Raw genomic sequence first — 13,614 nt, 5'->3', positions numbered from 1 at the left:
GATTTAACAGCTGAAATGAGTGACATTTTTTTACTTCTTTATATTGTATTGGTTAAATACCACCTGGTGTCATTAAAATCAAATATTAATTTTTAGAAAATGTTGATACACAGTAGCACTACTGTAAAAACTTACGATGACAGGAGTAAGATTTATGATTGCCAGGTTAATGGTGTAGTAAGAGTTAAATTATCTCTAGGTTTATAAATGAAGAAGAAAGAAGGGTCCTTTATTGATGTACATTTTAGAAACATGGATTTACTTGACATGAGGTGTTATTGTCTGGCATAAAGAGCAGCTGTTAGAAAAGTTTCTGAGAAGTAGCCAAATGCATGGAACATTGGAGGATTTTAGCCTGCTTGGTTTTCCTTACTTCTTGTACCCACTGCCTCTGCACTTCTTTGCTTTCAGGGCAGGTCCTGCTCTTATTACCACGGTGTTCACAAGCTCAGTGAGCAGCATGCCCTGCAACCTGCAACTGGCCTCTGCCAGGCTTGGGACATTGAGGACTTGGTGAGCCTGGGCAGGAAGCTCCGTGCCTGTCCCTATTTTGCAGCCAGAGAGCTCATGGTGGGGGCAGACATTGTGTTCTGTCCTTACAATTATCTCCTGGACCCACAGATCCGGGACAGTGTGAGTATATTGGTGAGAAGTGGCAAGAACTGAAGTTAAAAAGAAATTACCCACTGAATACTATGTTTCTATGGTCAGCTGAGATCCCATTTGTGTCCAAAATATAAAAATATATAAAATAACTCTTGAGGATTTTTCCCCCCTTGGGTAGTTTCTAGGTTATGAAAATTGATTCAAAACCCAAAAGGCTTAATTTGCACTGTGATGCAGAATATGCATTTTTTAACAGGATCCTGTTAGTTGCTGTTTCTCATGTCTTTCACTCTGTTTCACTAGACAATAATTTTCTTTTTTAGATGGACATTAACCTAAAAGACCAAGTAGTCATTTTGGATGAAGCCCACAACATTGAGGACTGTGCTCGGGAGTCCGTGAGCTACGGGGTTACCGAGAGGCAGCTGCAAGCTGCCCGAGAGGAGCTCGATTTCATGGTCAACAGCAACATCAGGCAGAAGCACCATGAGCCCCTCCGAGCTGTGTGCTGCTCCTTGATAAAGTAAGGCAACTTTTTTATTGCTTTCTATCAATTTAATTACTCTTAGATTCCTTTTGATGGTGTAAGTTACTCTGTCACATCAGATAAAATGCAACAAAGCTACACTTACAACTCTGCAGTTGTTTGATTTATGTTCATTTGAGGAATCCACAGGGTTTGATCTATTAAAAGAATTGCTGGTCTCGCATGGAAACATTGAAGTTCTCCTTTGAAAAGTGCTCTTGAATGATGTGCTGCTCTTTATGGGGCTTTTTTGAATTCCTGGTTTAAAAAGCTCAGTATGAAAATTTACATAAGATTAATTTTTGTATTTCACAGGTTTGTTTGCTTATTTGATAAATAATAGCATTATTGTGTTAAAGAATTAATTAGTTCATGGTTATAGAATGCTTTCAGTTTCTTGGAGAGAAAGTATTTGGAATGGTTTGGAATCTGTTCATGGAATCAGATTGGTATCCACTGAATTCTTCATAGTTGAAAGTGAATTTATCAGTCATGCCCTTTGTTTTCCCTGGGAAACAACTTCCTGGAAGGAGAAGAGCTGAGCGTAAGTTGAAAATCTTGAGAAGGGATGTAACAAAAGCAAATGGACAGAAGTCCAGGAAGAAACAAGAGGGTCAGGGCAAAGTCTTTTGGGTGAAGTACAAGTATCAAAGTCAGCAGAAAAAGGTGAATAATGGTACAAGTGGCTTTGCAGTTAACTGAGCTCTGCTTCAGTGTGTGCAGTGTTCATTTTGCTGCAATAGCCTGTGCAGCACAGGAGGAGTTCACTCTCCCATCCTCACTCTGCTCAGAGTTAATGTTTGTGTCACACAGAGACAAGGGACTTTTTCTGCTTGGCAATAGCCAATTCTCCTACCTTGGATATTTCAAATGTTAAACTTTAGTAAAAGATAAGAATAGCGTGGCTGAAGATTTGATTGCCTCAAGCTTTTTAACCTTATCAGGAAAACTAAGGTTGATTGTCTTGGCAAATCTGCCAGCAGCATGAAAAGCAGTTGCTGGAAAGCAGAAGACTGGGTGTAAATGGCCAGTAATAGGTAAAATGCACCTGCACAGTGACATGGCTTTGCCAAATGCATGGGGAGCTAGGAAAAAAAAATCTTATTTCACTTCTAAAGATCCTGGGCCCTCATTCCAGAAAGCACTTAAGGATGGGCTTAGTGCCACAGGGGTGCTGCAGTGACCTTTGTGAGGAATTTGCAGCTAGGCCAGTGGAGGTGTGCTGGCAGGCTCTGCTGCTGAGATGCACATTTAGCAGGACTCATCACTTTGGTCAATGGAATATGCTGTGTCAACAGTGGAATTTTCTGGTACTGAGGGAAGCAGCAAATACTCTTCCTGGAATTGAAGGCATGTGTGCAGCATCCATTCATTCTTTTCCTGGAAATACTCCATACAGCAATTTTCACTTCAAAACCAGAGATAACCTTTCTGGGAATTGAGCTAATTTTATTTATGCTTCCTGCTTAGCTCTAAAAATGATTTAACAGGCTTTGCAAGTAAATGCTTTAATGTTAGATGGAATTTATTTGAGAATTTAGGGTGTTTTTTTGGTGACCATTCCTTAATGAAATAAAGCAAATTTTAGCCAGAGAAGTGATTGTGAAGTATTAGTGGGGTTTTGTTTGCATTTAAACTGGCAGAAGGGAAGTTATATTTTAATTGTTCCATGGATCAGATTATTTGTGGTGACAGGGCAGGAAATGTAGAACTGAAACAGTCCCAGAGTCTTGCTCTTGAGTTGCTAATGATGAACTGGTTTTGCAGGTAAATATTTTGAGCTGTTGCAGCACTGACAGCTGTCTTTTTGATGCCTCCTGCCTTTTGATGGAGCAGACAGCTCCAGCCTTTCTTGGGAGGGAGGGAGGGAGAGAGGGAGCTGCTTGCTTTTCTAACCAGAGACAAGGGCTTGTGGTACTGCAGGAATGAAAGAGGACATGCTCACACAGAGAAAATTCCAGCTCTGCCACAAATGAGATGATCTCCATGTTTAGCTCATGCTTTTAGCACTCAATCACATTTTGCATTGTATTACAATTATAATTCTGCTTCAAGCTGCAGCAGTTGCCAATACCTGTGGGTAGGTTTAAATGGGCACTCTTTATTGCCCCACTTTCTCTTCCATGTGTAAATATTAAAAGTGTTCATTTCATGTCTCAGGATTTGTTTTTAATTGGAAAGTCAGCAATTGACAGGGATGATAAACCAACCTGCAGCAATTGGAGTAGTGATGAGTGGCTTTAGATATGCAGCAGAAATCTTGCTTGAATGAGCCTGACATATCATAAGAAGAAATTACATTTTAATTCCTCTTCTTCGTTATCTATTATATAAAGTATAAACATGTGGGGAGAAATTTTCTTCTCATTTCAATGAGCTGCATCCAAAGCAGTTCCATGGGAGTTCAACAGTGAAAAACAGGAATAAAGGAAAAGCAGAATCTCTCTCCTTACATGTGGTAAAACATTCATCATCATCATCTTTAAAATCTGGTGCAATTTTTGAGGTTTGCTTTGTATGTGCAAAGTGTCTAAATCTCTGAAATCAATGCCGAAATGATTTCTGTTTTTTCTCTCTATCAGCTGGTTGCAGGAGAGCTCTGGGCAGCTGGTGGAGAGAGCCTATGAAACTGCCTGTAAGGTGTGGAGTGGCAAAGAAATGCTCAACTTTCTGTACAAAATGGGAATAACTGGGATTACTTTTCCCATTTTACAGGTAATGTTGTGTGCTGTATAAATGAGCGCCACCATGCATAATATTGATGGTGTTAAACATCTTAAAATGCACATAAGTTAAATGGAAACAGATATTTTAATTTACTGCAATACTGAAAAGTTGTCTGAAAATGATTCCTGATGAAAACCAGGAGTAATTCACTCGAGCTACTGGAATTTCTGGAGAATCAATGTTTTGAAGGATACAATTGCTCACATAGTTATTTGAATTGAACCATTGAGGCAGTGATATTTTTGCCTGTTCTATCCAGCTGCATTTTTATTGTGTTGAAATGTTTTTGCCCTATTTTCAAGTTTACCCCTCCCTTCTGTGTAAGCCAGCTATGTTAAAAGCATTGTTAAAAATTGAAAGTATTGTTTCCTTTCCCTTGGCCCTTCTTTGCCCCTTTCCCTCTGACTTGATAGGGATTTTAAATGAACTTCTAAAGCAGTGAGCTGACAGTCTTATATCTCTATTAACTTTGGTCTTGAGAAGACACTAAGAATGTTGTTAATATGGAATTTGCCTCTTGCAGAAACATCTTGTTGCTGTCCTGGAAAAAGAAGAAAAAGTATCTATGCATGGGAGAGAGGAACTTATTGAGGTGCCAGTTGTGAGCCCTGCAGCACAGATCGTGCTCAAAGGCCTGTTCATGGTCCTTTCCTGTCTTTTCAAAGAGAACAGCAGGTCAGGTCTAACATTTATCAGCTGAATGCTCACAATTTGATTGCTTAATTGTAGTTTTTATTGATATTTCTCTCTCTGTATAGGTTTGCAGATGATTACAGGGTTGCTCTACAACAAACTTACACCTGGATGACTGAAGACCAACGTGATGATGCAGATACAAGTTCCTTCTTCATGAAGCCCAAGCACAAAAAGAGTTCAAGGCAGAAAACCCTTGTCCACATGCTGAATTTTTGGTGCTTGAATCCTGCTGTGGTGAGCTGAGTGTGAAGAAAAGATAAAATAATCTGAGTGATAACACACACCAGATCTGAAAGGAATTGTGTTGATTTTCTAAATTCCTGCTTTTCTTTCTCTCACACAGGCTTTTTCTGACTTAAATGAAGTTAGAACAATTGTTCTGACATCAGGCACACTCTCTCCCATGGATTCCTTTTCCTCAGAGCTTGGTGTGAAGTTTTCCATTCAGCTGGAGGCAAATCACGTTATCCAGAATTCCCAGGTAAAGTGGGCATGGCTGTTCCCTCTCCTGAGCTCTAATGCTGCCCGTGGTACAAAAACCAAATAACAGTGATGGCAAACTTTCTGTCAGTTAAAAGAAAGGTCCAGACTGTTGCGTGGCTGAATGCAATGGAAAAGGACATTTTCAAATGAATAAAGAGGCAATTTTTAGACACATTTCCCTAGAAAAGTTCCTCGTGCTGTATTGGTAACGGCCATCTCATATCAATTACTGCACTTCAAGTACTGAAATGAATTTAAGCAATATCTCAATATTTCTTTCACACTTATAATTTCATTATTGAACCTGCTGTGATTTATCCATACTGGTTTAGATTAACTTTCTCCCTGTGGGACACCCCAGGTTTGGGTCGGCACGGTGGGAGCGGGCCCCAATGGGCGGAAGTTGTGTGCTACGTTCCAGCACACAGAGACCTTCGAGTTCCAGGATGAGGTGGGAGCCCTGCTGCTGTCAGTCTGTCAGACACTTGGCCAAGGAATCTTGTGCTTTTTGCCATCCTACAAGGTAAGGAAATTGTTCTTCCCTTCAAACCACACACCTTTGAAAACGCACTGTTAATACCCAGTTAAGAAACCAGCACAGTAAAACTTTCTCCTAATTTCACAGAAGTAACATACCATAAAAACAATTTCAGTAGTTCCAGAGATCAGCAAATGCCAAGCACTTCACAAAAAGTGTATTCAAACATAGGCCAAATAACGAAATACTTTTAACTTCCATAATTTGCTGTGAAATTACTTCTTAAGTCACTTCCCAGTAATGGAAGGTAATGTTACTCCTTCTCCAATATATGTGTGATCTTCTGCTTTATGCATCAACATACAGAAATGTTTATCAAATAAATGCATTGTAATAACACAGTGGGATTATATTCTTATTTCTTGGCATTTGGGTTTGTTTTCATGAGCAAGCAGGTTTGGTTTTTCTCAACAGATGCACTTATTAACACAGACAATAATTTCAATTAGCATTATCATAAAACCAGCCAGATCCATAATTTTTCCTTATGTTGTTTCCCTGAAGGTTTAGAAATTGCTTATTGAGAAAAAAATTAAAAATCACATAATGAAATGATACTTTCTGTATAACTGAGCAGCTAGAATGTCTTTGCATGTTCTTTCTGTGCTATCAGAATGCAGAATTCATCCAGTTAATTTCTCCTTCCCTTGTTTCTTGTTCCTTTTCACTCCACTGGAGATTGGAGTGTATTTTTCTTTAGTCAGGGGAATTGCTCACTGACATTGGCTGAAAGGAATCAAATTTCTCAATTTCAAACTATGTAATATCTAATTTCACTGACAACAGTTATCTAATTATGGTTAATCTGGATCTCCCCTTAGTTCTGCTTTCTTCTCTATTTGTTGTTACTGTTGTTTATGGTCAGGAACAGGAATATAAACCTGCAAGATAATTCTGTAACTCATACTCATTTTTCTTGTGCTTGCAAGAGTGTGACTTTTCAAATTTTAAATGATCATTTGTGATTTTTAAAAATCGTCTTAACAGACAAAACACAAAGACCTGTCAAAAAAATCCTAGCAAATGATTGAAAACACCAACATAAGGGACATAGAATTTCAGACCTTTCTACTCATCCCTAAGGTTCCTAAGCAGAGAATATTTTACAAAATGAAAAAGAAACTATTTATTATTTTCTTACAAACCCTTCATCTTTTATTATTTAACTGGCAGGCTGTAAAGGGAGGGTTGTTTCTTGCCTGCATATCTTTAGGAATTGGAACCACAGTGCAATTCCTGACAGTAACCATTAGGTGACCACATCAGACCATGTAATGTAAGCCCCTGAAAAAAGCAGATTGCTGACCATAAATTTATTTAACCTCACAAAACCCTGCACTCCCATGCAAAGGAAATGATCTGACAAGAAATCTCCAATTCATTTAAGAATTTAACTGGAGCATCTTTCAGTTTCCAGCATTATGTTTCTAAGTGTGTCATGTTGGAGAGTTGATATTCCATATCTAGACCTGACAAATATATATGGAAGTTTTTATGAGAATATCAATGTGAATTGCAAGTACAGAAAGACTTTGTAATGACATTTAATAAAGGAGGAAAACAATTGCTGGCCAGCTCTGGAACCTTCCTCCCCCTGCCCTTCTGCCTCACTGAAAGGTCACCCCACACATGCTGAGTGTTCTGTTCTTTGTAGGAACACTCCCTGAGCCCAGCAAAGTATTGATAAATAGAAATTGCAGACAATTGAAGGATGATATTTTAAAATCACATTGCCAATATTTTTCTATGGATGCCCTTTTTCTTCCTTCTACTTTTATTCAGGATTGTGTTGCCTTTAAGTCTGAGATTAATATGTTGAAAATACAGAATAATGTAAGCACATTAATACAGGGAAAACAAAGTATTCTTTCATCATCATAAAGAATATTTGCATTTCAAAAGTGATTTTCACAGGAAATTGCTGCCTCTCTTTAAAAAGCTGCAGCCTTCAAAGAAATTTTTCAAGGCTGTCAAGGTCTGATTTATACACATGGTCATGGACCTCACTATTATGATTTAAGCAGATTTTTTGATGGCTCAATCTGTTTTATAAATTGAAGCTTCAACTTTGGAATAAGTGACAAATAAAGGTGGTTTTTTTGTCCTGTCTGCAAGGCTGAAGACAATGCTTTGAATTGCAAGTACTTTCTATCTAGGTAATTTGATGGAGCTGGAATTTAGTTTGGTGTGTACAGTGGATTTCAGTTGGGAATTACTGCCTGCAATGTGAATGGGGGAAAAATCAATTAGTAGAGAAATTTCCCTTTATCTTAATAAAGTATTTGAGTAAATATATTTTTAATTGATGATTGGCTGTTTAAAAATATATGTATAGGAAATATATGGAGTTAATGCAGTGGAGGAAAATGTATGGATGGGCAAACAGCCCATCAGCTGTACATCCCCATGTTTGATAGGTGTCTGTTATGAACAGCTGTGATGGTTCATGTTGGGTAATTCACAAACAACATGGAATTTTTTAATGTCATTGTTGGAGTTGTGGCACATTTTAAAAAATCAGCTTGATCACAACATTCACCAAATTCCAAAGCTTCATCATTTTTAATGCTCCTAAAACTGGTGATACTATGCAGCAAAAATGCATTTATGTGAAAATCAGTAGCAACTCCAGCAAAAAACACTCTATAAAAGAGAATATCAGAAGGTGAAAAGATTGCCCAGAAATCTAAGATGCTTTTAAACAAGATTAAGATAAGGCCCATTAGGGCTCATGTTGCCAACCTGTCTGCATTAAGATATATCTTGCCTGGTGCCTGCATCTTGGATGATTCATTCAATATGTGTCATATCAAAGTCAGGCTATCCAGCAAGGAGAAAAATGCTAATGCTTATAAATTTTAGTGATAATCCATCATGATGAATTAACTGACCTTTCTTAGTAGCATTTTTTTTTTTTTTAACAAAAAAAGCTTTGGATAATGATGTTAATGTTGGTTTGGTTTGTTGTGTTCTCTGAGGCATTGTTGGTTAATTTGGATCTGCTAATTAAGGAGTCATCACTTGGAAGAAGAATTTTTACAGTTGTAGTTGAAAAGGGTTTGAATGAGTGTTTTCAACAGGTAAACTTAGGAACTGATAAGAATTCTCTGCTTGAAAACCTGAGCTCGTTGCAGGGAGGTTGGACTGGATCCCATTTAAAGGTTCTTTGCAACCCAAATGGAATAGTGGCACAATTAGTATAAATTAGCATATAAATGATTTATGCTGCATTGCACTGGCTGTTTTCCTTGAGAATTTTGGGATAAGGTTATAGTGATGACACACAGCAGCTTTTGTCAGTTACAAAAATAAATGCTGAATTTCACAGTTGAGCTTTTATTTGTCTCATAACTTCAGGAGCTGCAAGTTCAGAGTTGAAGCTGTGTCAGTCTCATCCCATTTTCCTGCTCTCTGGGCTGATGGTGTTTTCTGGAGTGGGAACAGCCAGGATTGGGTGACAGCAAATCCCTTTGGGCTGGAGCTCCTCTCCTTGTTGCTTGGCTCCCTCTCCCTGTGTCAGGTATCCACCAAACCTGCAGAGGAGTCTCAGGCAGGTGTTGTTTGCCCTTGTGCTGACAAACCACTCCTGGCACCCTCCCACACCTCCAGACAGGCAGGAATTAACAATATTAATTAACTCTGAGCAGCATGGAGCTGGTTTCAACAGACTGAGAGTGTTCAGGGTCAGGGGAATGATTTGGAATCAACAGGAGGGACCTCAGTTTAACCCCTGGCTGTGTCCACATGGATTTAAACCCTGGCATAATGTAAATGTGGCACCTTCAGATATGGCAGGCTGAGGGAGAGATAGCATTTCATGATTAATTCTCAATGTCTGGCTCTTCCTCATTTCAGACAGAACCTTTTCTTCCTGAGATACATGAGATTGGTAGAAATTCTTGTTTTCAACAAGTGTTTCAGTAACAGACAATGAATAGAAGTCTGAAAAGACAATATTTTAATTTCTAAAACTTTCCTGAAACATGGGTTTGTAAATAACTTATAAGAAACCCATTTTTCCTGCCATCAATAAAACAAAGCAATGCTGCTTTCAGACAACTTTTACTTATTTAATAAATTACTTCAATAAATTTCCAAAGGATGGTAGTCTGTTTAGCCCAGCCTATTAAAAGCATTAAGATTTGAACACTGGCTGTTAAAATGAGTAAATGGCAATATCACAAAGTTAAACAAATGCCAAAAAACATTTTCCAGAGTACTGGGATTGTAACAATACCATTAATGAGGGCAAAGAGGTTTTAATGCAATTTGCACATTCTAAAGTTTCAAAAAGAGGTTTTGAGTTAGTGCATTATTAATGCTCTGAACATCTGGAACTATGTAAGAGCCACAGACATTGAGCAAGTGCAGGGTTTCCCCACTAGGTCTGATACTGGCTGATTTCCTCCCCAGCCAAAAGCTTGTTTTTAGAAGTTTGAGACAGTAAAATGACAATATCCAGATAAGAGTGAAACATTCCACAGCCTCTTTTTGCTTGTATTATGTACAGAGGAATAATTGGAAACCATTAGGTTCGTGCAGTTAAAAGGTGAATTTGAAATTAAATAGGAAAATAGTTCTTTGCACCACAGATGGGACTCTGAGGAATTATCTACTGAGTTCCATAAAAATGCTGAACTTTTTCTGTTGGGTGTATTTCTGTATTATATGCAGGGATAAATGCTTCATCAGGAGTAATAATCTCCTTGATGTTCCTGCTGACAGCTGTAGGAGGGCTTTGAAGAAGAGATTTACTCCTGTGTGTAAATATTTGTAGAGTGCAGAGATCTGTTCGTGTCATTTATGACAGAAATTTCTTCTTTAAAGTTACATCAACATTAACTTTCTGGATAATTTTAGTGTTAGAGAATGTAATTGACACAGTTACAGCCTGAAAATGCTACAGGAAATGAGAATGTTTCAATGTTTCATCCAATTTTAGATGTTTTGACTGCAGCTAATGCCCAGCATCCCTGGCATGGAAAGGAAGATGCCTTTGGCATTTCAGGAGTAAGTTACAAAATAATTGTAAATTAATAATGATGCTCACTTTCTGGCCAGCATTTGCTTTCTGCTCCCAAGGGAGAGGTTTTCTCTTTCTCCAGAAGCCTCATTTGCTTGAGCCAAAGTGCTGCAATGCCCCTGTGACAGAGAGAGAGACCCCAAAGCTGGAGAGGGCTTTAGGGACAGGATCCTGGCACCCCTCTGCCTCAAACTTCTGCCTGAAAGGAGAACAGGGTGAGGGAGGAGTAATTAAAGAGCCCCTGAGGGGCACCTGGGGCTTGTCCTGGTACTCTGGGCTGAGCAGTGCCCTGGAAGTGCCAGGAGCTGTTTTGGTGCTGCCCTAAGAGGGCTCTGACACCACAGCGACCCTTTGGGGTTTTATTTCTCTTTGGAAGGAAAGACTCCTTGCCAGGTTTCAAACTGATCCTTTGTCTTTCCTCTGATGGAAATCTTGAGGAAGTGATTTCTGTCTGATGGCCATGATTTGGGGAAAATGAGCTCTAAAAAAGCTGAATTCTAATGGCTCCCAAATTATTAATTTCAAAATTGGATCTAATAAACGTAGATAAAATTTCATTTTACTTGTCCAGATTATTTCTTCATTGCTTGATTTTTGCTCTTCCCCTGCACTGGTAGTTTTCTTTTTGAACTTATCTCAGCTTCTTTATGTTTTATGGGGGTTTTTGTTCCCATTAATCATATACAGTATCTACTTTCAGTTGAATTCTTTATTTTCCATTTTTCAATATCAGTCATGTAAACTGTCTAGCTATGAGGCTCCCACAGTCATCCAGAAATACAATTATCTGAGGTGCCTTCTGAGAGCTCCAAGAGCTCTGTAAATCCTAATGTGATTCCTGAAGTCTACAGTTTGCTTTTCCTATTGACTTGGGCATAGAAATGTCTGTAAAAGTCCCTTTGTGAGAGGGGAGATTTTAACCATTCCCTCCCAACACTTTGCTCTGCTTTGGCCACTGTTGAGAAATTGCTTCAAATAGAAAAAAAAAAAAAAACCACAGGAGCAGAAGGAATGATAAACTCCATACAAAAATAATTGGAATGAGAGTTTTTGTATAACCAGGTATATAAGATTTATCTTTAATGTCATCAGTTCAATCCAGCTGTGCCAAATTAAATTTGCAGATGGAGCTGGCAGTTCACACCCTGGCAGGATCATTTCTTGTGGAATTACAGAGGCTGCAGCAAACTCACAGCCAGAATAGTGCTGGGTTCTGCAAAGCAATAGCTGAAGTGTTGGCTAGTTGAAGTTCTCCTAAACTTTAATGATTTATTAGAAGTTTTTCATTTAGAATTTTTTGACCTTGAGTTGTCTGAGTTTTGTTATTTTTGATGGTTGTTTTTTCCCCCACTGTTCAGTTACCAACAGCAGGGCAAGATAGAATTTTATCTTTGGAGATGGTAACTGACAATCTGGATAATTGCAAAATGTGTTTTCCTTCTTAAATAGTATGAGAGGATCATAGATGTACACACCAGTTACGGGGTGATTTTCCTGGTTTCTGGGGAATTAGAGCCAATCAAAATGTTAGAGATGCTTTGAGACCTTAGAGGAGATGATCTGGGAGCCTGTGGCTGAATGAGAAGGTTCTTCCCCCTTCCCTGTGACTGTTCTTGTGCTGCTCTGTGGATCTCCTGAGCAAAGGAAAAGTTTTTATCCTTTTTATTCATTTTTTTTCCTAGTTAGTTTCCAGGTGGCTTTGTGAACTGTGGTGGCTCATCAGGAGGTCAGAGAAGTGTCAGAGACAGCTCAAGGGAAGAGATGATGTTGCGCATTCCAAGATTATCCCTTTTTGTCTTCAGTCTCAGGGATGAAACATTTTCTTGTTTCTGTTTTTTAATATGCTTTCCAGGGTTGACTGTAATTGGAGAATCTATAAAGATCCTCCTCTGGAAATCCTGATTTTTTTTCACTGTGGCTGACATTCTGAAGCTGTTGGTGTGAGTTTGCAGCATCCTTAACTGGCTCTGTCTGACTGTGAATTAACCAAGTAACTGGAGTGACGAGTAACCAAGGCACTCGGGTGAATATTCTGGGTGACTGGAAATGTGGGTGAGGTGATATGAAAGGAATGCCCTGCTGTGGCTCCTGTGCTGTGCAGAGCCTCAGCAGCAGCAGGGCTGGAGCTGTTTGCTGTCCCTGAGACCCTTTCCCACTCTTCCTCCTTGTGCTGGAACGTTCTCCTCAGCCCAGGGGAAATTCCCACGTGTGCCTTGCCTCCCACATGCTCTCTTTGAATTCCAGCCTGCAGAGAATGAGCAAACACACTGCTCATGACTTGCTGAGCTGCTGTGGTGACCAGCAAGGGCTGTGCAATAATTCAGGTGCCCTGTGGCACTTGCTTTTTACACAGAGCAGCTCCTTGCTGCTGGTGCTGCTCGTCACATAAAACCCAATCCGGAGCGACAGTCGTGGCAGATTATTGGATATTATGTCTAAAAAAATTACCTGCCATGCTGGCAGATGAGTGTTTGGCCTGTGAATTTCACACCCTGAGAGTTGGGCAGTTTAATATTTTATTACACTGTTAATTTAAATACCCTGAGCAGACAGCATCAGGAAAATAAACGAAAAATCTATTCTTGTTTCTCACTTCGGAGCTCTGACTTGTCAAAGCGCTGCAAGCTGAATTGTTGTAGCTCGTTAACACATGCTCCAATTTCCCTTGTAATTAACACTTGCTGCTTGCATATTTTTCCTCCTATTTAAGTAGGAACTGCATTGAAAATGAGTTTTCACAGTCAAGAAGTTTGCACTCTGTGAATGATGGAGTCCTAATAGTAAATAACAGAGTGAACATGTCTTTTTTTCCTCAGGAGCTTTTAATAAAAGGGAAGGAAAACAGTTGTGAACAGGGAATAACATCCATAAACAACATCATTCTTAAGAAGGTGTATCCTGCCCAGGTTATTTTAACATTAATGTTCTGAACCTTTACAACCTGCAGAGTTCATGGTCCCTTTGCCATCTCTGTGAAGCCTGATGTGACTTCTTCATGTGTGAAAAACACCAGAT

The 13,614-nt window shown here is 39.1% G+C and overlaps 1 protein-coding gene across 9 annotated transcripts in view; it reads left to right on the top strand.

The window, feature by feature from the left end:
- BRIP1 (BRCA1 interacting DNA helicase 1) overlaps positions 1-13,614 on the top strand; it is a 90,652-nt gene that overhangs the window by 8,875 nt on the left and 68,163 nt on the right. For all 9 annotated transcript variants that reach the window (XM_072937302.1, XM_072937303.1, XM_072937305.1 and 6 more), the window contains exons 8-14: positions 412-633; positions 930-1,129; positions 3,715-3,847; positions 4,383-4,534; positions 4,618-4,789; positions 4,899-5,036; positions 5,400-5,561. In XM_072937302.1, the coding sequence (XP_072793403.1) occupies positions 412-633; positions 930-1,129; positions 3,715-3,847; positions 4,383-4,534; positions 4,618-4,789; positions 4,899-5,036; positions 5,400-5,561 (1,179 nt within the window). The remainder of the gene's footprint in view (positions 1-411; positions 634-929; positions 1,130-3,714; positions 3,848-4,382; positions 4,535-4,617; positions 4,790-4,898; positions 5,037-5,399; positions 5,562-13,614) is intronic.

The sequence above is a fragment of the Taeniopygia guttata genome, chromosome 19 (genome assembly GCF_048771995.1).
Source record: "Taeniopygia guttata chromosome 19, bTaeGut7.mat, whole genome shotgun sequence".
Lineage (NCBI taxonomy): Eukaryota > Metazoa > Chordata > Aves > Passeriformes > Estrildidae > Taeniopygia > Taeniopygia guttata.
Note: the sequence above shows the minus strand (reverse complement) of the source record. Positions and strands in the feature narration are given on the sequence as shown.